Here is a 24,804-nt window from a genome sequence, read left to right as displayed (position 1 = left end):
TTAAATTCTGTTTGATAGCATGTGATGATTGGATCAACTTTAAAAACAGTATCATGTGTATCAGTACATAAAAGTTAAATAAGAAGAGTGCACTTAAATGCCAAATAATTCAAGTAGGAGTGACCAGTTTTTAATATCTTAAACATCTGTGCAACATTGTTGAAATGTTACATCACTGTATGACCTGTAATGTTTACAATATTTACAAAATAAAAAACGGCTGCTTACATGAAATAATAGAAAACGCCAAACAATGAGAAAATATGGGACTTCACACTATTTGTCCTAGCACCCACAATGCAACAAATGACATCAAGTGCACAACATACTTTACAAAGTAGTCTACTTTTGTAAAGTATACACACACACACACACACACGTGAGAAAACTTAGTTACATGTGGAAAAACCAACACTGACAACAGCAACATGTTAATAACACACAAATAAAGATTCTAAGAGCAAGCAAGGGTAAGAAAAACAGCGCACACACACACACAGCTCCAAAAATAAAACACACACGTGTGAAGAAATTGGGCTGCACTGACCATTTGACCGACAACAGAAAGGTAAAAGTGAAAAGACATTATACAACATGGGGTTTGAACATGAGACTGACTGGGTCTCTAGGTCATTGCACAAGGGCAGAATGAACTTTACCCGAAATAGTTAGTGTTCTCTTGACTGCTCTCAAGAGTTTTTGTGATAAGCTTCATTAAAAGCATGAATACTTTTCTAGTAGACTGAAATACTTCTGTCTGGAGTGAATTACAGTTGATCCATCTAGACATGGTTTGTAACATGAACAGTTACACAGTTTTTAAAAGATTGACATTCTGAAGTTGATTTAGTGATTTATGATGTAACTTACTTGTATTGCACACAACACGCTGTAGTGAATATAACAAGTCTGTTTTCAATGGGGCCATAAAAAGCATCCAAATCTCATCAGCACAAAACGTAGTGAAGCAGTTGTATGTGTGATGACAGTCTCCAATTAACACACTTCTATTTTAAATTCTATTCAGTAGTGATTTCTCCACCAATGTAAACAACTCCACGACAGCACTGACAGGGCTCGGCCTGAAGGGCCAAATGATCACTTCTTTCCATACCAAGATAACATACTGCATATTATCCATTTTAAACATTTCTTCTATCCTTTAAACTATTATTGTACTATCTGCGCTGATTTGAATGAATCATTTTGGTTGTTTAAAAGTTGATTCAGGATTTTATTTTAAAGACAGAAGGCTGTCTAAATATATAGTGAAGCCTTTTCAGACCTAAGCATGGTCCCCAGAGACTGTGGAGATACACAACCTTAACTTTCTGGAAGGAGGCAGTCAATGACCTCTTCAGGACATGTCGACATGATCTACTGTAACAAACACTACAGTAGAAATAGCTAGCAGAAGGGAAAAACACAGTAGTACACAACGGCAAGGGATCCAAAAAGAACACATTTTAAATCAAACTGGAAAACAGTCAGGTTAATGGCTAAACTGAATACAGCATATAGGCTATTCCTGTGTAAAAGAAACACGTAAGGCTTTGAGTTTTTAACTCTCGGTTGTATTATTGCCATCTAGAATATTGTAAAGCTTAAAATAAATATGAAATACTGTACATAAATAATTTATAACAAATAAACTACACATAAGGCCCCTAAATTGTAGGATGAACTCTTTTCCACCATTTTACCTCAGGCAGTTAGTGTTATTTTCACACTCCACTCTTACGTCAGAATAATATACGGCATCTATGCTTTTCAAGGTTGGTTACGCGATCTAAAGCTATAGCTCTGTGATAAAATGATGACACTATTTGAAAATGATAAAGAAAAATAAATCACATCAAAAAGAAAATTTAATTGCGCAAAAACAGCTGACTAGTATTTGACAACTTAGTCTGTGGTTTTAGTAGGTTGAGATCCTGGAATTAGAAGGATGCTTCATTCCAATCATCCTGTTTCTATGGTACCGTAGAATCAGAATGCCTTTCAGCTGGTAAAGGGCACTCTGTTTTTAAAACACATAAATGAACAAACACTTAGTGGTGTTGAAGTAATGCCTGTTTCTCCTGGCTCTGTATTCATAAAGCGTCTCAGAGTTGGGAGTGCTGAACTAGGATCAGTCTAGCCCTTTTTTAGATCCTAATCAATAAGATGATGTGGACAAGGGGGGGGGGGGGGGGCTGATCGTAGTGATGAGCCAGTGATGATCTAGTAGCAGGCCCCTCTCTGTATATGTAATCGTATTCATTATAATATAAAAAAAGGTTCAACTGATCCTAGATCAGCTCTCCTACTCCTCGAATGCTTTCTGAATACAGACCCTGCTTTTCAATACAATAAACAGCATGTCTACAACATAACCATATAAAAGCTTTAGGCTGTATCTTGTCTTTATTTGTCCCTTGCATACAGTCATAATGACTGTGTATGTATTGAATAAAAACCAAGACATTGGTGCACTTCTTCTGCTGCTGCTTTGTACAATACAAGTTCAAATGTGCATTAAGTATGTTGTACATTACCATTGTACAATATTTACATACGTTTCTTAATATTCATGAAATCTTCCGTATTACCTATATACATATTGAAAATGTATCAGAAATATTTGGACTGTCTATTTTCTTTAAAATGTACTATTTTTCTTCTATTTATCAGTTTTTTAAATATGTTATTCTAGAAAAAAATACTTCTCATTCAGCTAGCTGTAGACAAATTACAACCGTTGTTTTTTACAGTTGAAATTCAAAACTGTAATATTTTTGTTTGGCTTTTCCAGTACTTTCAATGTCAGTCAGCTAGAGAGGTCGTGGGACGATAATGTACCACTACTATCCATATTGTAGCACCTGGTTGGAGTTCAAAGGTCGCGGCGGGGCGGTCTGAACCGTTGTTCCAAGGCTGGGTACTGGCTAGATACTGGACTGTCATTAGCTGACCAAACACATTCAATGTTATCTGGAGATCTTTCTCCTCTTGGGCTTCACCTGTCTGTCTCTGGAAGGGATCTGATGAACCTGAGGACAGGGAAGACATAATACATTAATGCATAACCAGGGCTCTAATTTAACTGGCTGGTTACAGCCCTGAATGCTGATTGGCCGAAAGTCATGGTATAATCAAACGGGAAATACCACAGGTATGACATTACTTTTTACTGCTTGAATTAAGTTGGTAACCAGTTTATAATAGCAATAAGGCACCTCGGGGGTTTGTGATATATGGCCAATATACCACGGCTAAGGGCTGTGTCCAGTCTCTCCGAGTTGCGTCGTGCATAAGAACAGCCCTTAGGCGGTGTATCCTGGCCACATACCACACCCCCTGGGGCCTTGTTGCTTAAATGTAACCCTAACATTTAAATAACATTTAACTTTTAGCCTTAACCCGAACCCTAACTTTTAACCTTAACATTTAACCCTAAGCTAAGGACAGAGAAGACAATAGAAGACCTATTAATACCAACCAAACACCACAGTCTCTGTTGGCTTGTGCGGCTAGTAGCGTACATTCTACAGTGTTTAATAGCACCTGAGTTCAGAGAACTCCACAGACATCCTAATCTGACTAAGCTGTCCTCTTTTCCACTCAAAGTGTCTGGTTTCATATTTAGCCTGTCTGAATTCAGAGGAAAGGCAGCAAGATGCATTGTTAACAGCACAGTGACTTTTCAAATTGAAATGTGGTGCTGGTTGAGGGGTTGTTGCAGCTTGTTTATGTAATCCTCTGACTGGGGGGTGTGTGTTTGTGGTGTCTCCCGGCTGACACAGAGACAGCCCTTTGATCAACAGTGGCTGTAGTCTTAACTCTGCTCAGCGTAGCCTGGGGGACAGTCTAGAGAGGGAGGGAGGGAGAGAGGAGGGGAGAGGTAGAGGGGCAGAGGGAGAGAGGAGGAGGGGAGAGGTAGAGGGGCAGAGGGAGAGAGGAGGAGGGGAGAGGTAGAGGGGCAGAGGGAGAGAGGAGGAGGGGAGAGGTAGAGGGGCAGAGGGAGAGAGGAGGAGGGGAGAGGTAGAGGGGCAGAGGGAGAGAGGAGGAGGGGAGAGGTAGAGGGGCAGAGGGAGAGAGGAGGAGGGGAGAGGTAGAGGGGCAGAGGGAGAGAGGAGGAGGGGAGAGGTAGAGGGGCAGAGGGAGAGAGGAGGAGGGGAGAGGTAGAGGGGCAGAGGGAGAGAGGAGGAGGGGAGAGGTAGAGGGGCAGAGGGAGAGAGAAGGAGGGGAGAGGTAGAGGGGCAGAGGGAGAGAGAAGGAGGGGAGAGGTAGAGGGGCAGAGGGAGAGACGAGAGGTAGAGGGGCAGAGGGAGAGACGAGAGGTAGAGGGGCAGAGGGAGAGACGAGAGGTAGAGGGGCAGAGGGAGAGACGAGAGGTAGAGGGGCAGAGGGAGAGACGAGAGGTAGAGGGGCAGAGGGAGAGACAAGGAAGGGAGAGGTAGAGGGGCAGAGGGAGAGACAAGGAGGGGAGAGGTAGAGGGGCAGAGGGAGAGAGAAGGAGGGGAGAGGTAGAGGGGGAGAGGTAGAGGGGCAGAGGGAGAGGGGCAGATGGAGAGGGGCAGATGGAGAGGGGCAGAGGGAGAGGGGCAGAGGGAGAGAGGAGGAGGGGAGAGGTAGATGGGCAGAGGGAGAGAGGAGGGGAGAGGTAGAGGGGCAGAGGGAGAGAGGAGGTGGGGAGAGGTAGAGGGGCAGAGGGAGAGAGGAGAGGTAGAGGGGCAGAGGGAGAGACAAGGAAGGGAGAGGTAGAGGGGCAGAGGGAGAGAGAAGGAGAGGAGAGGTAGAGGGGGAGAGGTAGAGGGGCAGAGGGAAAGAGGAGGGGAGAGGTAGATGGGCAGGGGGAGAGAGAAGGAGGGGAGAGGTAGAGGGGCAGGGGGAGAGAGAAGGAGGGGAGAGGTAGAGGGGCAGAGGGAGAGAGAAGGAGGGGAGAGGTAGAGGGGCAGGGGGAGAGAGAAGGAGGGGAGAGGTAGAGGGGCAGAGGAAGAGAGGAGGAGGGGAGAGGTAGAGGGGCAGAGGGAGAGACGAGGAGGGGAGAGGTAGAGGGGCAGAGGGAGAGAGGAGGAGGGGAGAGGTAGATGGGCAGAGGGAGAGAGGAGGTGGGGAGAGGTAGAGGGGCAGGGGGAGAGAGAAGGAGGGGAGAGGTAGAGGTGCAGAGGGAGAGACGAGGAGGGGAGAAGTAGAGGGGCAGAGGGAGAGACAAGGAGGGGAGAGGTAGAGGGGCAGAGGGAGAGAGAAGGAGGGGAGAGGTAGAGGTGCAGAGGGAGAGAGAAGGAGGGGAGGGAGACAGAGGAGAGGCCATCTGGGAGAGCATGGTGTTCTAATCTTTCTAGATGGTACTTGTATACTCACAGTCCCTGACATCTTGTCCAGCTCACTCATGGCCTCATGTATAGCAGCTTCTAAATGATTATTCAACTTCCCAGCTCTGTTGGGAACAATGAAAACAAAATCATGTTTCAGAAACATCATTAAGTCCACACCTAAACACTCAGCATTTTCTTTTTCGCTTTGGACAAAAATATGAATAGATTTGTTCAACTCTGCCTCCTGCTACGGAAGGATAAAGCATGCAATTATAACATGAGCTGTAAGCAATGAGACTGACTGTGGTCCAGGTACATTTTACACAACATTGAGGGAGAACAGCTAAGGTGAGGTAAGTGCTGTGTGTGTGTGTGTGAGAGAACAAGTGCAGTGGAGGAGGTTTTTTATCATCAGGGGGTAATGACTAGCCAGCCAGGGCAGCACCAGGGGGTAATGACTAGCCAGCCAGGGCAGCACCAGCGGTAATGACTAGCCAGCCAAGGCAGCACCAGTGGGTAATGACTAGCCAGCCAGGGCAGCATCAGGGGGTAATGACTAGCCAGCCAGGGCAGCATCAGGGGGTAATGACTAGCCAGCCAGGGCAGCATCAGGGGTTAATGACTAGCCAGCCAGGGCAGCGTCAGGGGGTAATGACTAGCCAGCCAGGGCATCATGACTAGCCAGCCAGGGCATCATGACTAGCCAGCCAGGGTATCATCAGGGGGTAATGACTAGCCAGCCAGGGCAGCACCAGGGGGTAATGACTAGCCAGCCAGGGCAGCATCAGCGGGTAATGACAAGCCAGCCAGGGCAGCATCAGCGGGTAATGACTAGCCAGCCAGGGCAGCACCAGGGGGTAATGACTAGCCAGCCAGGGCAGCATCAGCGGGTAATGACTAGCCAGCCAGGGCAGCATCAGCGGGTAATGACTAGCCAGCCAGGGCAGCATCAGCGGGTAATGACTAGCCAGCCAGGGCAGCACCAGCGGTAATGACTAGTCAGCCAGGGCAGCATCAGCGGGTAATGACTAGCCAGCCAGGGCAGCACCAGCAGTAATGACTAGCCAGCCAGGGCAGCATCAGCGGGTAATGACTAGCCAGCCAGGGCAGCATCAGTGGGTAATGACTAGCCAGCCAGGGCAGCACCAGGGGTAATGACTAGCCAGCCGGGGCAGCACCAGGGGGTAATGACTAGCCAGCCAGGGCAGCACCAGGGGGCAATGGGTAATGACTAGCCAGCCAGGGCAGCACCAGGGGGGTAATGACTAGCCAGCCAGGGCAGCATCAGGGGTAATGACTAGCCAGCCAGGGCAGCATCAGGGGTAATGACTAGCCAGCCAGGGCAGCACCAGGGGGTAATGACTAGCCAGCCAGGGCAGCACCAGGGGGTAATGATTAGCCAGACACGGCAGCACCAGGGGGTAATGATTAGCCAGACACGGCAGCACCAGGGGTAATGACTAGCCAGCCAGGGGAGCACCAGGGCATAATCAGGGGTAAAGACTAGCCAGCCAGGGGAGCACCAGGGCATCATCAGGGGTAATGACTAGCCAGCCAGGGCATCATCAGGGGTAATGGCTAGCCAGCCAGGGGAGCACCAGGGCATCATCAGGGGTAATGACTAGCCAGCCAAGGCATCATCAGGGGGTAATGACTAGCCAGCCAGGGGAGCACCAGGGCATCATCAGGGGTAATGACTAGCCAGCCAAGGCAGCAGCAGGGAAGCAGCAGTCCCCAAAAGACCTTATTCAGTGCACTACTTTTGACCAGGGCTCAGAGTGGGACAGAGAGTACAGACAGGTGATTCAGTAGTCAGTGGTATTAACCTCTCAGCACAGAGCAGCCAGCCAGGATGGAACTAACCTGTTCCATCAACATTCTAGAATGGAATTCCACTCTTAAAATAGAGCAAATAAAACACATCCGTTCATCTTTTTAAACACAGGAGAAACTGGTTCCACATACACACTGATGTAAATAATCACAACATGTACAGTGCCATCCATCCTACAGCAATATAACTTACTTTCTGTTCCTCTTGGTCGCTCTGTCGAGGGCCTCTAGGTCCTGTGTTAGTGTTTTCAGCTTCTCTGGCTCCACCTGGGGTAATAACAGATGTCAGACAGTGTGTTCAGCTTCTCTGGCTCCACCTGGGGTAATAACAGATGTCAGACAGTGTGTTCAGCTTCTCTGGCTCCACCTGGGGTAATAACAGATGTCAGACAGTGTGTTCAGCTTCTCTGGCTCCACCTGGGGTAATAACAGATGTCAGACAGTGTTTTCAGCTTCTCTGGCTCCACCTGGGGTAATAACAGATGTCAGACAGTGTGTTCAGCTTCTCTGGCTCCACCTGGGGTAATAACAGATGTCAGACAGTGTGTTCAGCTTTTTCTGGCTCCACCTGGGGTAATAACAGATGTCAGACAGTGTGTTCAGCTTCTCTGGCTCCACCTGGGGTAATAACAGATGTCAGACAGTGTGTTCAGCTTCTCTGGCTCCACCTGGGGTAATAACAGATGTCAGACAGTGTGTTCAGCTTCTCTGGCTCCACCTGGGGTAATAACAGATGTCAGACAGTGTTTTCAGCTTCTCTGGCTCCACCTGGGGTAATAACAGATGTCAGACAGTGTGTTCAGCTTTTTCTGGCTCCACCTGGGGTAATAACAGATGTCAGACAGTGTGTTCAGCTTCTCTGGCTCCACCTGGGGTAATAACAGATGTCAGACAGTGTGTTCAGCTTCTCTGGCTCCACCTGGGGTAATAACAGATGTCAGACAGTGTGTTCAGCTTCTCTGGCTCCACCTGGGGTAATAACAGATGTCAGACAGTGTGTTCAGCTTCTCTGGCTCCACCTGGGGTAATAACAGATGTCAGACAGTGTGTTCAGCTTCTCTGGCTCCACCTGGGGTAATAACAGATGTCAGACAGTGTTTTCAGCTTCTCTGGCTCCACCTGGGGTAATAACAGATGTCAGACAGTGTGTTCAGCTTCTCTGGCTCCACCTGGGGTAATAACAGATGTCAGACAGTGTGTTCAGCTTCTCTGGCTCCACCTGGGGTAATAACAGATGTCAGACAGTGTTTTCAGCTTCTCTGGCTCCACCTGGGGTAATAACAGATGTCAGACAGTGTGTTCAGCTTCTCTGGCTCCACCTGGGGTAATAACAGATGTCAGACAGCGTTTTCAGCTTCTCTGGCTCCACCTGGGGTAATAACAGATGTCAGACAGTGTGTTCAGCTTCTCTGGCTCCACCTGGGGTAATAACAGATGTCAGACAGTGTTTTCAGCTTCTCTGGCTCCACCTGGGGTATTTGTGGGTGTGTATTTTTCTTTCACCTCTCTCTGAAGACATCTCACCTTGCTGTCCTCTCTGAGCTGCAGGCGGCCATGGTGGTGATGTTTGTGCCCCGCCTCCTCCCCTGACAGTTTACCAGGCCAGGATGGGAACCCTTTAAAGCCCTGTCCCCAGACCAGATCCCCCATGTTAAACGTCCTGGGTCTATAGTGGAGCATCTCTGACGAGGGGCTGTCCGGCTGCCTCAGGTCCTCCTCGCTGCTCAGGGACTTGGTGTCAGAAGGGCTGGGGGCACAGCCTCCGTTGAAGTGACCGTTGTAGTGGCCCACGTACTCTTTAACCAACGGACCCTCCAGGCTGGTGGAGGAGCTGGGAGACTGGTCGTCCCCGGTTAGGTCCCCCTGTCTGGGGGGGCCGAGGGGGTCAGACACGCCGTACCCCCGTAGAGAGAACTGGACCTGGGGGAGTCCGACGCCACCTCCGTTCATATGGGCGCATCTCTCCACAGTCTGATCCAACCTCTCTTTGTAGTTAACGATGTTCACGGCCGTCCGGTTGCAGTTGTTGAAGCGGTTGAATCCATCCTCCAGGAAGGCCTTGTCTGAGGGGACGGGGAGAGAGTGGTGGTGACCTTCGTGGGGGGCGCTGTCGGCTGGACAGGAGGGTGCAGGAGCTAGACTCCCAGGTCTCTCCATACAGGGGCTGCTGCGGACATGAGTGGAGCACTCTAGGAACTCCTCACCACCCCATGCCGTGTGACCTCTGTCCAGACTTCCAGGGTACCCAGTCTCGCCTTCCCACTGCCCCCTGGGGGTGCCATGGCCTGGGGATCTGAAGTAGTCCTGGTGGGAGGCCTCTGGAAGTGCTCCCTGACCCTCGGGGATGCTAACAGTGCTCTTCCCCTGACCAGAGTTCTTCCGGGGCCGTCCTGCTCTGACCTGCCTGGGTCTGGGCTGTTGGCTCAGGGTCGGTGTCTGCTCCCCCTCCTGGTGCGCTACCCGCTGGCCACTATGGCTGACTGCAGCATGGCTGTGAGGGAGGCTGTGGTTGATGCTGACCGGCTCCCCTACGGAGTTAGTGAAGGCAGTCATGGTGCTGAGAGTAGGTACAGGGCTGGACTGGGTAGTGCCACTAACCGTGGTGGTGATGACTACATGCATTCCTTTACTGGCAGCATCCACCACAGCCCTGTAGATGGCGTCTACAGACTCCACCCCTCCGCTGGGTAGCCTATCAGAGCCGTGCATCCCTGGGGGAAGCCCCTCCCCCTGCGTCTGCTGCATCCCCCGTTGGCTGACACCAAACTGGGTGTGTGACAGCATCCCCTGAGACTCAGGAAGTGATGTCATACCGGACTGAGAGATCATCTGTGAGTGAGGGACTGAAATGCTGTTGTCTGGCAAACACCCCTGAAACAACACAGACAAAGTTCATTGAGAGAAAAGGCAAACGTGTCATTATCACTCCTAGCATGTCAGAGAATCCACAACTATTGGGGCCTTTTGAGGAGGACGGAATGTATCATGTAGATCGTCCACCCGTAGTGAAGAGTGAATCAGATAATATTGTCATCTCTATTCATTCTATTTCTATCTGCAACATTCAGAGCATTTCACATCACTGAACACACCCTTCAAATAGACAGACTAACCTGGAAGTTCTGGAACAGGCAGGCCATAGGGTGGGAGTTGGATAAGTTGTTTTCAGGGAAGCCAGGTTGCTGTGAGCCCTGGTAGCCAGGAGGAGGAAGGCCCTGCATGGCCCGCTGAATGCCCTGATGAAGCTGCTGCTGCTGGGCATGATGCTGCTGGAACACCTGGGTACCACCACCACTGCTGGAGCTGTTGATGACGTGGGGCTGGAGGCTGGCCATGCTGCAGTTCACTAGGTTAGATGGGTCTCCTGTTGGGGTGGAAGAATAATACTGTTTATTGCTATTTTCAAATCAGGGGAATTCCACACTTTAACTGCCTGGAGAAGACAGGTCAGAGGGGTAAATCAATTCTGAACAAAATGATGGAAGAAGAGTGGGAAGATGGAAATTCTTGTAATTGAATGAATAAACTGGAGAGCCCGATGGCATAGGCTGTAGTACTGTGTTCCACAGTGAGCAGAGGTCTAGTTCCCTCCTCTCACTAGCTCCCCTCCTCCCACAAATCTAGCTCCTCTCCTCCTCGCACTAGCTCCCCTCCTCACTAGCTCCCCTCCTCACTAGCTCCCCTCCTCTCACTAGTCTAGTGCCTCTCCTCACTTTCCTCTCCTCCTCTCACCAGTCTAGCTCCTCTCCTCCTCTCACCAGTCTAGCTCCTCTCCTCCTCTCACCAGTCTAGCTCCTCTCCTCCTCTCACCAGTCTAGCTCCTCTCGTCCTCTCACCAGTCTAGCTCCTCTCGTCCTCTCACCAGTCTAGCTCCTCTCCTCCTCTCACCAGTCTAGCTCCTCTCCTCCTCTCACCAGTCTTGCTCCTCTCCTCCTCTCACCAGTCTAGCTCCTCTCCTCCTCTCACCAGTCTTGCTCCTCTCCTCCTCTCACCAGTCTAGCTCCTCTCCTCCTCTCACCAGTCTTGCTCCTCTCCTCCTCTCACCAGTCTAGCTCCTCTCCTCCTCTCACCAGTCTAGCTCCTCTCCTCCTCTCACCAGTCTTGCTCCTCTCCTCCTCTCACCAGTCTAGCTCCTCTCCTCCTCTCACCAGTCTAGCACCTCTCCTCCTCTCATCAGTCTAGCACCTCTCCTCCTCTCACCAGTCTAGCACCTCTCCTCCTCTCACCAGTCTAGCTCCTCTCCTCCTCTCACCAGTCTTGCTCCTCTCCTCCTCTCACCAGTCTAGCTCCTCTCCTCCTCTCACCAGTCTAGCACCTCTCCTCCTCTCACCAGTCTAGCACCTCTCCTCCTCTCACCAGTCTAGCACCTCTCCTCCTCTCACCAGTCTAGCACCTCTCCTCCTCTCACCAGTCTAGCACCTCTCCTCCTCTCACCAGTCTAGCACCTCTCCTCCTCTCACCAGTCTAGCACCTCTCCTCCTCTCACCAGTCTAGCACCTCTCCTCCTCTCACCAGTCTAGCACCTCTCCTCACTAGTCTAGCTACTCTCCTCACTAGTCTAGCTACTCTCCTCACTAGTCTAGCTCCTCTCACCAGTCTAGCTCCTCTCCCCCTCTCACCAGTCTAGCTCCTCTCCTCCTCTCACCAGTCTAGCTCCTCTCCTCCTCTCACCAGTCTAGCTCCTCTCCTCCTCTCACCAGTCTAGCACCTCTCCTCCTCTCACCAGTCTAGCTCCTCTCCTCACTAGTCTAGCTCCTCTCCTCACTAGTCTAGCTCCTCTCCTCACTAGTCTAGCTCCTCTCCTCACTAGTCTAGCTCCTCTCCTCACTAGTCTAGCTCCTCTCCTCACTAGTCTAGCTCCTCTCCTCACTAGTCTAGCTCCTCTCCTCACTAGTCTAGCTCCTCTCCTCACTAGTCTAGCTCCTCTCCTCACTAGTCTAGCTCCTCTCCTCACTAGTCTAGCTCCTCTCCTCCTCTCACCAGTCTAGCTCCTCTCCTCCTCTCACCAGTCTAGCTCCTCTCCTCCTCTCACCAGTCTAGCTCCTCTCCTCCTCTCACCAGTCTAGCTCCTCTCCTCCTCTCACCAGTCTAGCTCCTCTCCTCCTCTCACCAGTCTAGCTCCTCTCCTCCTCTCACCAGTCTAGCTCCTCTCCTCCTCTCACCAGTCTAGCTCCTCTCCTCCTCTCACCAGTCTAGCTCCTCTCCTCCTCTCACCAGTCTAGCTCCTCTCCTCCTCTCACCAGTCTAGCTCCTCTCCTCCTCTCACCAGTCTAGCTCCTCTCCTCCTCTCACCAGTCTAGCTCCTCTCCTCCTCTCACCAGTCTAGCTCCTCTCCTCCTCTCACCAGTCTAGCTCCTCTCCTCCTCTCACCAGTCTAGCTCCTCTCACCAGTCTCACCAGTCTAGCTCCTCTCCTCCTCTCACTAGCTTCTGCCTCAGCCTTGCCTCTCCTCCCCTCTCACTAGCCTCGCCTCCTCAGCGCCTCCCCAGCTTCTCTCCACCCCTCACTCGCCTCCCCTCTCACTCGCCCTCCCCTCTCACTCGCCCTCCCCTCTCACTCGCCCTCCCCTCTCACTCGCCCTCCCCTCTCACTCGCCTCTGCCTCCCTAGCTCCTCACTAGCTCCTCTCCTCCCCCCACTAGCAGCCCCTCTCCCTCGCCTCTCCCTCCCACTAGCCTCCTCTCCAGTGCCTCCCCCCCTCACTGGTCGAGCTCCTCTCCCCCCCTCACTGGTCGAGCTCCTCTCCCCCCCTCACTGGTCGAGCTCCTCTCCCCCCCTCACTGGTCGAGCTCCTCTCCCCCCCTCACTGGTCGAGCTCCTCTCCCCCCCTCACTGGTCGAGCTCCTCTCCCCCCCTCACTGGTCGAGCTCCTCTCCCCCCCTCACTGGTCGAGCTCCTCTCCCCCCCTCACTGGTCGAGCTCCTCTCCCCCCCTCACTGGTCGAGCTCCTCTCCCCCCCTCACTGGTCGAGCTCCTCTCCCCCCCTCACTGGTCGAGCTCCTCTCCCCCCCTCACTGGTCGAGCTCCTCTCCCCCCCTCACTGGTCGAGCTCCTCTCCCCCCCTCACTGGTCGAGCTCCTCTCCCCCCCTCACTGGTCGAGCTCCTCTCCCCCTCTCACTGGTCGAGCTCCTCTCCCCCTCTCACTGGTCGAGCTCCTCTCCCCCTCTCACTGGTCGAGCTCCTCTCCCCCCCTCACTGGTCGAGCTCCTCTCCCCCTCTCACTGGTCGAGCTCCTCTCCCCCTCTCACTGGTCGAGCTCCTCTCCCCCTCTCACTGGTCGAGCTCCTCTCCCCCTCCCACTAGCCTCCCTTCCCCTCCCACTAGCCTCCCCTCCCCTCCCACTAGCCTACGCTGTGCTCAGCCAGTGTGGCTGCACTGCTATGATATAGTGGTGATGGTTGCCGGGGAGGTTGCTATGGGAACGGTGTGATTGGTGGTGCTGTCTGAGCCGTAGCTTATTTCAGAGGTTGCAGCCTGGGAGAAGACTGGGGGTTGAGGAAGGGATGTGATTTAATGGCCTAGGCAGGGGGATGGGGTCAGAGGCAGGGCTGGATGGTGGTGGCTGGGGAGGGGGAGCTGTCTGGGCATGAGGTAGGGGAAGAGAAGTGCTTGATTGGAATGAACCCATCTAGGGAGATAGGCTAGCAGTCCACAAAGACATGAAAGATAGCCACTAGGCTTCCTGAGGAACATATGCCATATCTTATAGTATCTAGCATTGTTTCCTGCTATAGTGTTCACACAACAGTAGGCCAAATACAGCCATGTGCAACACAGTGGGCCAAAGGAGAAAATTATCTATTCAGCTAGGCCTATATCAGAGCAGACACATACTAGGGCTAATGAAAGAACACAACCCTTCTCCAAAGGCTTCACCCAGGCCTCCATTCAGAAGCCAGCGTTACTATAGCTACCAGCCAGCTCACACCAGCTCTTCACTATATCTGGTCAAGAGCTCGTTTCTTAAAAAGGAGGGAGAAAAAAAGATCTGTTTTCATGTTATTCTGCCACTGAGCTGAGCACTGCAACTAGCATGCTAATAAAGAGAGAAGCTTGAATGATTATACAAACATGAGGGCCAGCCTCTCAACGTACACTCTCTAGGAGAGACTAAAGACTGTCATTCAACTCAAAGGCCATCTAGGTGGATTTACCAAACTCACACACCATCACAGAGCAAAGCACGATCATGGAACAAAGTGTGTGTTTCTCTCAGTGGCTCACCTGGCTCAGAGATGGTTGGACCACAACTCCCATCATTGTTGCCGAGTGTCCTTCCTGACATACTAGTCCGTCCCAGCACAGCGTGAAGGTGGCTGTGCTGCTGCTGATGTGGATGTTGACTTGGGTGGGACAGTGGTGGTGGGTTAGTGTTAGGATGGTGGCTCAGGGGCATGTTCCCTGGGCCAAGGCCCACTTGTCCACCGGGCCCCAGAGGGCCACAGTTCACCAACGAATTGGCCTGGATCTGGTTCATCAACCCTGGGAACCGAGGGCTGTGAGAATGAGGGCCTCCAGAGTCCATACTCCGGCAGTACATACCTTGACCCTCCCCTTGGCCTAGCATCCTCTGTTGGGCCAGTAGGTTCTGCTGCTGGGAGGCTCCAGAAGGCATGACCCCAGCCACATCGCTGTAGTGCATCTGACCTGGGGGGCCTACAGGGCCTTGGTGCTGGTTATGGTGGTTGTTGTGGTTGCTCATGGACTGAAGCAGCTGGGCCATGGAGGTGTTGGTCGGTAGGCCCCCAAGCCGGGACACTTTCCTCAACTGTTCTGCTGAGCTTGGTGGTGGTAGCCTGGGACCTGGACCTCCACCCATGTTAGGAGGCTTGTTGAGCATGTTGAAGACCATGCTGTCGTGGTGGTTGAGGGGGTTGATGGGCGGTGGTGGGCCTGGCGGCTGCTGCTTGCGCTTACGGAGCAGGGGGTCTCCTCTGTCTCTCTGCTGGGCCATGAGCTTGTCCCGGAGGGCAGCCCGACCGCTCTGGACCCCTGCTGCTGCTGCTTCCGCAATGGAGGGCATGGTGGAGTTAGGGGGAAGCATGGGGTTTAAAGTGCTGCTACTGGGCCTCTCTATGCCGCTGAGAGGGCCGCTGGGATGCCCAACTCCACTACTACCACCATTACCATCAACCCTACCTGGGCCTCCACCTCTACTGCCAGTCTCACTGCTGTTGTCACCATGTTTGTTTTGATTTGCTAGCTGTGCTTTGGCTGCTGCTGACAGTAGGCTGCTGGCGGGGAAGGAGGCAGCATTCTGCTGGTTCACGATCTGGTTCAGGGGCATCCCTAACAGACCTGGGTGGTTCTGTCCCTTCTGGTTCTGGGCCTGGTGAGGAGCAGCGATGGAGGGGCCAGAGGAGGTGGCAGGGGAGTACATGCCGGGGTTGTTGTGCTGGGTGTTGATAGCGTTCTGGTTACTCATCTCAACCAGCAGCTGACTGGGTAGGTCTTTGTACTGGTGGAGTGGGTGTGAGTCAGGCTTGGCAGAGGGGCTGGAGGGCATGTTAATGGGCATGGTGGGCCGGGGGGAGCGAGGAGGAACTTTCATCCCGCCACACGGACCCTGACTGGGGCCTGAGGGCAAGGCAAAGCTCCCGTGGTCCGAGGAGGTGGAGGAGGAGCGGGAGCGCTGGGGAGAGGCCTCCATCCTGCTGCCCAGGACAGGGCCTGACATGTGGACTGGGGAGGTGACGGGGGAGGGTGACATGGAGGTGGTTATGGAGGTCTGATGTTGAGGTCTCTGCATGTGACCTCCGTGGCTGTGGCCCACTGGGCTGGGTTTGACAGTGGGAAGAGGGAGGTTGCTTGGCAAGGGGACGATGGCGGGAGGAGGGTGGTTGTTCATGTTTACATTCATCATTGGTACCTGAGAGGAGTGGACACTAGGTTGGAAGTTGGAGTTTGTTTTGGAGTTTGTCTGGCTGATACTGATGCTAGGCTTGCTGGGGATGGGGTCTAGGATGCCTAACGGGTCCTTTTCAGAGGTCATCTGCTTTTTCTGGAGGGTGCAGGAGGGAGGTATGGCAGACGGGGGGCCAGGGTGTAGGGCGCTGGGCTGTGTATTGAGGTGAAACGGTGCTCGTATGGAAATATCCATACTGGGGGATCTGGGGAAGTTACACACAGGCTTCTTCATCATGACTGGGCTTTTGGCAGTGGCGGTAGGGGAGAGGGGTGTGCTATTCCTTCCTGCCATAGCGCAGGACGTCTGGGTCCCAGCCGGAGAACCGTGGAGGAGCATCCCTGGTGGGGAGAGAGGCGTTCTGTTGGCCCCGTGGATGGGGCTGGAGCTGGTGGCTCCAGGGAAGCCACATAGGTTGTTTCTAAACCCATCTGGGGTCCCCAGAGGATCAGACCTGAGGCTAGGGGAGAGTGGTGACCCGTCCCTGGGCCCATAGAGCTGGGAGCCGTGGCCCCCTGGACTCAGCATGCTACCATAGCCAGAGCAGTACGAAGACCTGGGCCCAGGCTCACTGCTCAGTCTCTGCTGTCTGTTGGGATAACCAGGGTAAAGCTCTAGCTGCTGGGGTGGATCTCCTAGCTCTTGGGGAAAGTGCCGGTGACCTGCTGCAGCCGCCATCATCATTTTGAAAGGGTTCTTGCAGTTCGGAACCACAGAGTTGGGTAGCAGTGACTGGTGAGATTTATTCCGTATTGCTCGGGGATTCGTGGAATGTGACGGGACCATTGATGTTGAACCTGAGGGGGAAGATAAGTGAAATTAGTGTTAAAGCTGAAATCTGCAATAGAGGAAACAGCACCACTGTTTTCCTTAGGACATCTGTTATTGCTTTTGTTGATGAAACAGAAGAGGAGATCATCACCATGGAGAGAAAAAAAAGACTTGATTGTTCTCTCTCTCATGCAATGTCAGAGTGAAATAAACAGTGTTTGTTGTTTGAAGCATCATCTGTGTTTTTGTGATACCGCAAAGAGACGTAGCAGTTTCACCATTACGGATTCCAGCTTTAAAACATTGAAAGTGTATAATGCCACTGTGAAGCCAATTTCAAAATGGCCACCTTTTTTCTGACCTTGATCTATATTACCCATGAAACAGTCAGAAATCTGAGAGAAATGTATCATTGGAAAACAACCAAAACAGTAGTGATACACAGTCACCAGGATACTTACTTGTACCTCCACCAGGACTGGTAAGAGTCAGAGCAGGGTGTGGCAGCGCCATAGTTTTGTGTAGAGTGGCCACAGCCAGCAGCTTTCTCTTATGGATACACAGCTTGGTGACGTCTTCATCTGCCCTCACGTCCTCTGCCGTCCTCTGTTTAATGGCAGCTCCCGGATCAAAGTTAAACACCTGAGGAAAGGAGAGTCAGCTCTCTGTTACCTGGCCTGTCTTGGTGAAAGGAGCGGCGTTTATCCACAAGGAAGTACATAAAGTAAACATCAGTATTAGAACTAGGACAGAAGATTTTATAACTGACTTTTTCAGACATAACATAGGTACAGCAGATCCCCTTATTGTATGGGACACTTTTAAGTGTGCCTTTAGAGGCCATGCAATTCAGTACTCATCTATAAAACAAAAGCAATTTAGATCAAAAGAGTCCATATTAACAAAGGAAATTGAAGGACTAACAGTACAGTTAGATAGCAATAAAAACGGTACCATAGAGGCACAGAATAATTTAGAGGAAAAACAAAAAGAAATGGAGGAACTTATTCAAGAAAGATCCAGTGTAATATATTATAAAAATAAAGCGAACTGGATGGAATATGGGGAAAAATGCACCAAATTCTTTTTCAATCTTCAATATAGAAATGCTACCAAAAAAAATGTATTAAAACTTGTGACAAATGATGGAGTCACGCATGATTCACCAAATGATATTTTGAAAGAGGAAGTAAAGTACTTTAAGAATATGTTTTCGTTTCAGGCTCCTCCATCTCCACTAACTGAAACTAATTGTATGGATTTTTTTCCTATTAATAATGTAAAATTAACATCTGAACAGAAAGACTCATGTGAAGGCCAAATTACAGAGGAGGAACTGCTTGTTGCAATTGGGGCCTTTAAAGATGGGAAAACTCCAGGGCTGGATGGCATACCAGTGGAAGTATACAAAACGTTTTTTGATATACTCAAAGGACCATTATTAACTTGTTTTAACCACTCCTATATAAATGGTAGATTATCAGACACACAACAAGAAGGTCTGATATCGTTATTACTGAAACAGGACCCAAGTGGTATATATAAAGATCCAGTCCAATTAAAAAATTGGAGACCTCTTACACTTCAGTGTTGTGATGCAAAAATCCTAGCAAAATGCTTGGCGCATAGAATAAAAAAAGTTTTGTCAGATATTATTCATCCTAATCAGACAGGTTTTTTACATGGACGATACATTGGAGATAATATAAGGCAAGTACTGGAAACAATAGAACACTATGAGATATCGGGGACACCAGGCCTGGTTTTCATAGCTGATTTTGAAAAGGCTTTTGATAAAGTACGACTGGAGTTTATATATAAATGCCTAGAATATTTCAATTTTGGGGAATCTCTTATAAAATGGGTTAAAATTATGTATAGTAACCCTAGGTGTAAAATAGTAAATAATGGCTACATCTCAGAAAGTTTTAAACTATCTAGAGGAGTAAAACAAGGTTGTCCACTATCGGCATATCTATTTATTATTGCCATCGAAATGTTAGCTGTTAAAATTAGATCAAACATTAATATTAAAGGATTAGAAATCCATGGCTTAAAAACTAAGGTGTCATTGTACGCTGATGATTCATGTTTTCTTTTAAAACCACAACTAGAGTCTCTCCAGGGCCTCATAGAGGATCTAGATACCTTTGCTATCATCTCTGGATTAAAACCAAATTATGATAAATGTACCATATTACGTATTGGATCACTAAAAAATACACATTTTATATTGCCATGTAGTTTACCAATTAAATGGTCTGACGGAGATGTGGACATACTCGGTATAAAAATCCCAAAAGAAAGAAATGATCTCACTCCAATAAATTTTTATAGAAAGTTAGCAAAAATAGATAAGATCTTGCTACCATGGAAAGGAAAATACCTGTCTATTTGTGGAAAAATCACCCTAATTAACTCTTTAGTCATATCACAGTTTACCTATTTGCTTATGGTTTTGCCTACACCTAGTGACCTGTTTTTTAAATTATATGAACAAAAAATATTCAATTTTATTTGGAACGGCAAGCCAGATAAAATTAAAAGGGCCTATTTATATAACGAATATGAATTCGGAGGGCAGAAATTATTAAATATTAAAGCATTAGACCTCTCACTAAAGGCATCGGTCATACAAAAGTTATACTTAAATCCAAACTGGTTCTCTAGTAAACTGGTACGAATGTCTCATCCTATGTTCAAGAAGGGCCTTTTTCCCTTTATTCAGATTACACCTGCTCACTTTCGGTTGTTTGAAAAGGAAATGATCTCCAAAATATCCTTATTCTTAAACAAGCCTTAGAAAGTTGGTTGCAATTTCAGTTTAATCCACCTGAAAGGACGGAACAAATAGTACAACAAATATTGTGGTTAAATTCAAATATAATAATTGATAAAAAAACTGTATTTATCGAAGAAATGTTTAAAAAAGGTATAATTTTTGTGAATGATATCATAAATAGGACTGGTGGAGTTATGTCACACATGCAGCTAACACAGACATATGGAAAAGTCTGCTCTACCCAAAATTACAACCAATTAATTGCAGCATTACCACAAAAATGGAAGAGGCAAGTAGAAGGGGAAAAAAGTAAGGAACTTGTATGTCGGCCCTGTATTAAAGAACAAAAATGGTTAAAGAAAAGTGTGATAAATAAAAACATATACCAATTTCATTTAAGGACCAAAAAACTAACAGCTGTGCCATACAAATTGCAAAATAGTTGGGAAGAGATTTTCGATGTACCCATTCCATGGCACATGGTTTATGAATTGATACGCAAAACAACGCCGGATTCAAAACTTCGAATTTTTCAATATAAATTATTATACAAAATTCTTGCAACTAATAGAATGTTATATATATGGGGCATACAATCTTCCCAGCTCTGCAGATTCTGTTGTGAGGAGGCAGAGTCATTAGATCATTTATTTTGGTATTGTCCATATGTAGCTCGTTTTTGGTCACAGGTCCAGGAATGGCTGAAGAATTGCAACATTTGCCTAAAACTAACGCTACAGATAGCAATACTGGGGGATTTGAAAAGCCATAGTCAATCAATCAATAATATAATAATTATTTTGGCAAAGATGTTTATTTTTAATTTACAATCTGTAGAAGCTATGAGAATAGGAAGGTTCAGGTCTTTTGTGAAGCATCACAGCACAGTTGAGAAATGTATGGCAAATAGAAATCCGAAATGGATGATGTTGGAAGATAGATGGGAGGGGTTGGGTGGAGCTGAAGGGTGGGACTAATAACAAGATAAACAATATAGGGCATACGGGATCTGTGAAATGTGTATAGGTGCGGAGCTTTTGTGAAATAGCACAGTTACAAGTGGAAATAAAATTGGATGGACAACAGAAATAGAGGAAGGACTAAGAACAAATAAGAGAGAACTGTTGTAAAGTGGACTGTGTCTGTAAGATAGGTATAAGATGTAGAAATTGAAGGTAAAAGCAGAAGTGTTTATAAGTTTACTCCAATTGGGGGATTGGTGGTAGGGTCGCGGGGAATAATAATAAAGGCATATTCTTTAAAAAAGTATGTATGTCTATATAGGTATGTGTATGTATATATGTGTATATGTATGCATACGTGTATGGATACATATATTTACCCAAAAAAATATGGGGGAATGGAAATGATGCAGACAATTACATTGGAAGCAACATTCTTTCCGCAATACTAAGCTGATCCTCCCCTAAAAAAAAAAAAAAAAAAAAAAAAAAGTAAACATCAGTAAAAAATGGAACGTCCGCTACTTGTCAGGTCATATCCTCCTCCAAGCCTCCTGCTTCTCCAGAAGACTACATCACATTTGCATATGAATACATATTGGCCTTGCCTTGAATATGAACGCAGTTCCCTGCCCGTCTCCGTTTCAATATAACGCAACACACAAAAAAAAGTATAAATTAACACTGTATGCAGCAGAAAATATAGCCTACTATATGATGTTTTTTTAAATATAACCTGCTATATGTGGGAAAACAACCTATATTTAATTGAATACCTGGGTTTAACAAAACTGTTCATTGCATCACTCAGGAGTAAACCTTCATCTCTACCCTTAAAAGGGATACTTTGGGATATTGGAAATGAGGCCTGATACTTCCCCAGAGTCTGATAAACTTGTGGATACCAGTTTTATTTCTCTGCGTGCGGTTTGAATGAAGTTGCCTACTAGCACAATTGCTAACTCTGCTAGCATGCTGACTCTGGGGAAGTAGATAAAGGGCCTTGTTGACAAAATCCCAAAGTATGCCTTCAAGCTTTGTGTGGTGTTTCTTTGGCAGCTACACATTCAGAGTCAATTTAGGTTAGCTAAAGACTGAGACAGACAGGACAACCAAGATGGTTAGTTAACGTACCTTTGGGAGGATGAGTGGGCACTCCAGGCCACACTTGCAGGTCCCGTCTGTGAGCAGGTAGCTCTTCACCTGGTCTAGACAGGACAGCACCGAGCCACTGGGACTGGAGGTTACAAACCAAAACAAATGTTTAGAAGAAAAACATTTATCGTCTAATATACATGAGTGTCTCATAAGGAAATGTATCTGTTGCTTTATCCCAACCTCTCTGAAAGAAACACACAGGTTGGATAGATGATACTGGCCACCAAGACTGTTGGTTACAAACCAAACAGAAGTGCATTATTGTGGCATCATTACAAAAAACAGAGCACTGCAATGGGTCTTACCTGATGTAGAGGACTCCATTAGTTGGATCCACCTTGCGATGCCAGCCAATAGGGACCTGGACAGGGGCTGTATGCCCCACCCCCTCTGAGACCCCTCCCTTACAGTCCTTTCCTCCATTCATTGTTCTAGTTGGTTTAGTACACAACACCTTAAAGCATATCACACATCAACCAGAGACTTCAGAGTACATGGCATCTTTGTCTTCCAATAAAGAGGACTTTGCAGTGCACTACAATTTCACTCTCAAAGTTGGATGAAGTATGGGCTGGGGTCAGTGTGATGTGAGGCAAGCTCACTGTGAATCCTAACCTTTGAGACCTTTCATAGTTTTACTACTGAATACCAACGAGATTTCCATATTTGTCTCGGTCATTCAGAGCCATAGACACTGAATCCGATTCAGAGAGACTGGGGCAACAGATGGAACCTGGAGTGGCTCATGAAGACATGCTAGGGGTTCCTTCTGGGGTAGGTTATTTGAGGGAATCCCATGGTTCCTGATTGGGGAAAAATAAAGAAAAGTATTAGAAAACATTGTTGCATGACATCAACCAACATTTACACAAAACTACGTGCAACAACAAACTGAAAGGTTTGTGTATGTGCAGTGGTTGTAGCCTACATTCATGTTATGTCCAATTCAGACCTACCTGACCTACCCACCATTATCTAACGGTGCAGATTTAACATCAGTTTGATCCACTGAATAATTCCTTGCAGACAACTTCTGTCAAAGATATAGGAGTGGCACTCCAGGGGTGTAAATGTATTTTCTAAAGACCAAGAATCATACTATTGTTGTGTGGCCATGCGTTGGCGTTGGCCTTGTCAGAAGGCTCAGTGCTATACTGTCACAGGCTACTAATTCAAGCCCTTGTGTGCTGACTCATAACTGTCCCTGTGTAGGGATGGAGGGAGGGTGAGAGCTAAAGAGGCAACACAAGCATCAGGTTCTATCTGGAGTCAAGGTATGGGCGGATGGGTGGAGAGGCGACCAGGGTCACAACAAGCAGATGGGAAGAGAGAAGGATCTGTATTATATGATGTAGCTATGATAGGGACCCGATGCATCTCTGCTTGGCACTCAGCATTAAGGAGATTGATTGAGGGTAAGGCCCTGCTATAGACTAGCGTCCTGTCCAGGAGGTGTACGTGTATATCAAGCTGCCTCACAATACAGAACCAGGAGATGAGCCGCCCCACTTGCACAAGCCAAGGCTACTTACTTATGATAGTTGATTATGTAAAACCTCTATTCACTGTCAAAGAATACCTAATCGTCTGTATGGAAATCGTCATGCCAAAAACACTGAATATGACAGGGCTAATACATCTATGACAAATCTCCTGTGTGAGGACTTGATTTGGTGAAAGAGCTACTGGCTGAACCTCTGGAATGTCATGGGGCTGACATCAGACTGGGCCCATTTTGGGTTGCAGAAAAGCAACGACCCATTTATGACAGCAGGCATAATGGCATTGCACAGCTCTCTGTGAGTGAAGTGCTGCATTTCCACAATATATTTTGAGAAATGACAGCAGGTAGCTCACTGACTCTTATAAAACTGACAACCACACGAGGATGAGGAAAAAACAGACACACACCTGTACAGCTGCGAAACTAGGCTATTGTTAATAATTGGCACGATCTGTGATGGCAAATTATGGCACCAAAGAAATCTGAAATGCCAAATCAAATGGCTTGTTGAAATGGCTCGATCAATGCATCACATAGCATAACGTTACTGTACATAGAGCACTCCTTTTCGTCTGCAGAATCAAAAAGGTCTAGCTACTATAAATTATTACAAGTTAGCAACCGGTAGCTACCCAGATAACGTTAGCTAGCTTTGGGGGACATACAGAGTTTTTATCTAGCTAACGTTAGCCAGATAGTGACAGTTGGCTACCTTGCCAACTGAACTACCTGCATAACTAGCTACTAAACTAGCATATCAGCTGATATCCAACGTTACTTAACCTAGCTAGCTAACGTTAGCTACAAAAAAAATCAACATGTTTACTGGTAGGTAATATCTAGTCACCTGATATTAGCTCACTAACAGTTAGCTAACTCTTCTGTCTAACGTTACAAAGTCAATATAAGACGGTTGTTTTAACGAAGAAAAACAACCTCTAGCGGGTCTTATTTAGCCCACCGATAATGACTAGCTATCTAACGTTAGCTAGTAGACAGCTAGCCAAACATGATTTTTTGATGGCAGGCTAGGTAACCAACTTAGCTAAGCTAGCTAACTAGCAGAATGCTAATGCTAGTAAGTAGCTAACGTTAACCGAAAATGAATTGTAAATAAACATACCCGTGTAATCTAACACAAACTCCAAAACATTCACATGCGTTTAACGATATTCCACTGTACGAAAAAAGTATATCCCGAATAGAAATGTCGAAGTTTTTATCGTAACTGGGGAGCGTTGAGCGTATTTTCCTATGTGAAACGTCTCCAGCTAGGGACGAGGCAGAGACAGGCCAGTGAAAGAATAGCTGAGCAGAAGGTTGCTTTGCAAAGACAGGAGCTTTTGAGATTCCAAACTTATAGCCTAAAAAACCGTTTTTCCATCTTTTCGAGTATCAAATGATTCCTTGAAAGTCCATGGTGGCTGAAATAGTATATTTCAACTCCCTCCAATTTGCTTCTGGCCCTTTAAAAATACAAATAAAAAGCCTACCCATCAAATGTCTCGGCTGGTTCTCCCTAGGCTTGGGATAAAGATGGAGTGCTTTACTGCTCCTGCGCCTCAGAGAGATGAGGAGAGAGCTAGAGA

At 48.0% G+C, this 24,804-nt stretch overlaps 1 protein-coding gene across 4 annotated transcripts; it reads right to left on the bottom strand.

Moving 5' to 3' along the window:
- Window positions 1-108: 108 nt before the first annotated feature.
- LOC129840700 (methyl-CpG-binding domain protein 5-like) lies at window positions 109-24,802 on the bottom strand. Of its 4 annotated transcripts, XM_055908781.1 has the most exons (11): window positions 24,339-24,801; window positions 22,327-22,514; window positions 22,017-22,165; window positions 21,688-21,790; window positions 17,271-17,451; window positions 14,358-16,835; window positions 10,247-10,497; window positions 8,658-10,004; window positions 7,327-7,400; window positions 5,347-5,422; window positions 109-3,032 (listed from the first exon to the last, which is right to left on the bottom strand). In XM_055908781.1, the coding sequence occupies exons 3-11, from the start codon at window positions 22,136-22,138 to the stop codon at window positions 2,970-2,972; spliced, it is 4,695 nt and encodes a 1,564-aa protein (XP_055764756.1). In that variant the 5' UTR covers window positions 22,139-22,165; window positions 22,327-22,514; window positions 24,339-24,801; the 3' UTR covers window positions 109-2,969. The 4 variants fall into 4 exon arrangements, with proteins under 4 accessions (XP_055764756.1, XP_055764755.1, XP_055764758.1 ...); XM_055908780.1 differs by having other exon boundaries at window positions 22,017-22,514; window positions 24,709-24,787; XM_055908783.1 differs by lacking the exons at window positions 109-3,032; window positions 5,347-5,422; window positions 7,327-7,400 and adding an exon at window positions 7,407-8,552 and having other exon boundaries at window positions 22,017-22,514; window positions 24,339-24,802.
- Between the last annotated feature and the right edge of the window lie 2 nt (window positions 24,803-24,804).

The sequence above is a fragment of the Salvelinus fontinalis genome, chromosome 41 (genome assembly GCF_029448725.1).
Source record: "Salvelinus fontinalis isolate EN_2023a chromosome 41, ASM2944872v1, whole genome shotgun sequence".
In the NCBI taxonomy this organism is placed as follows: Eukaryota; Metazoa; Chordata; class Actinopteri; order Salmoniformes; family Salmonidae; genus Salvelinus; species Salvelinus fontinalis.
The sequence above is the reverse complement of the archived record's forward strand: the minus strand, read 5'-3'. Positions and strand labels throughout refer to the sequence as shown.

Excerpts from the sequence above, each read along its gene's own strand:
- LOC129840700 (XM_055908781.1), bottom strand. The coding sequence starts at position 22,138 with ATGAATGGAGGAAAGGACTGTAAGGGAGGGGTCTCAGAGGGGGTGGGG. Across the intron at positions 10,498-14,357 it reads TCCAACCATCTCTGAGCCAG|GAGACCCATCTAACCTAGTG; the intron begins GTGAGCCACTGA and ends CCACCCCAACAG. Across the intron at positions 7,401-8,657 it reads AGCTCAGAGAGGACAGCAAG|GTGGAGCCAGAGAAGCTGAA; the intron begins GTGAGATGTCTT and ends TTATTACCCCAG.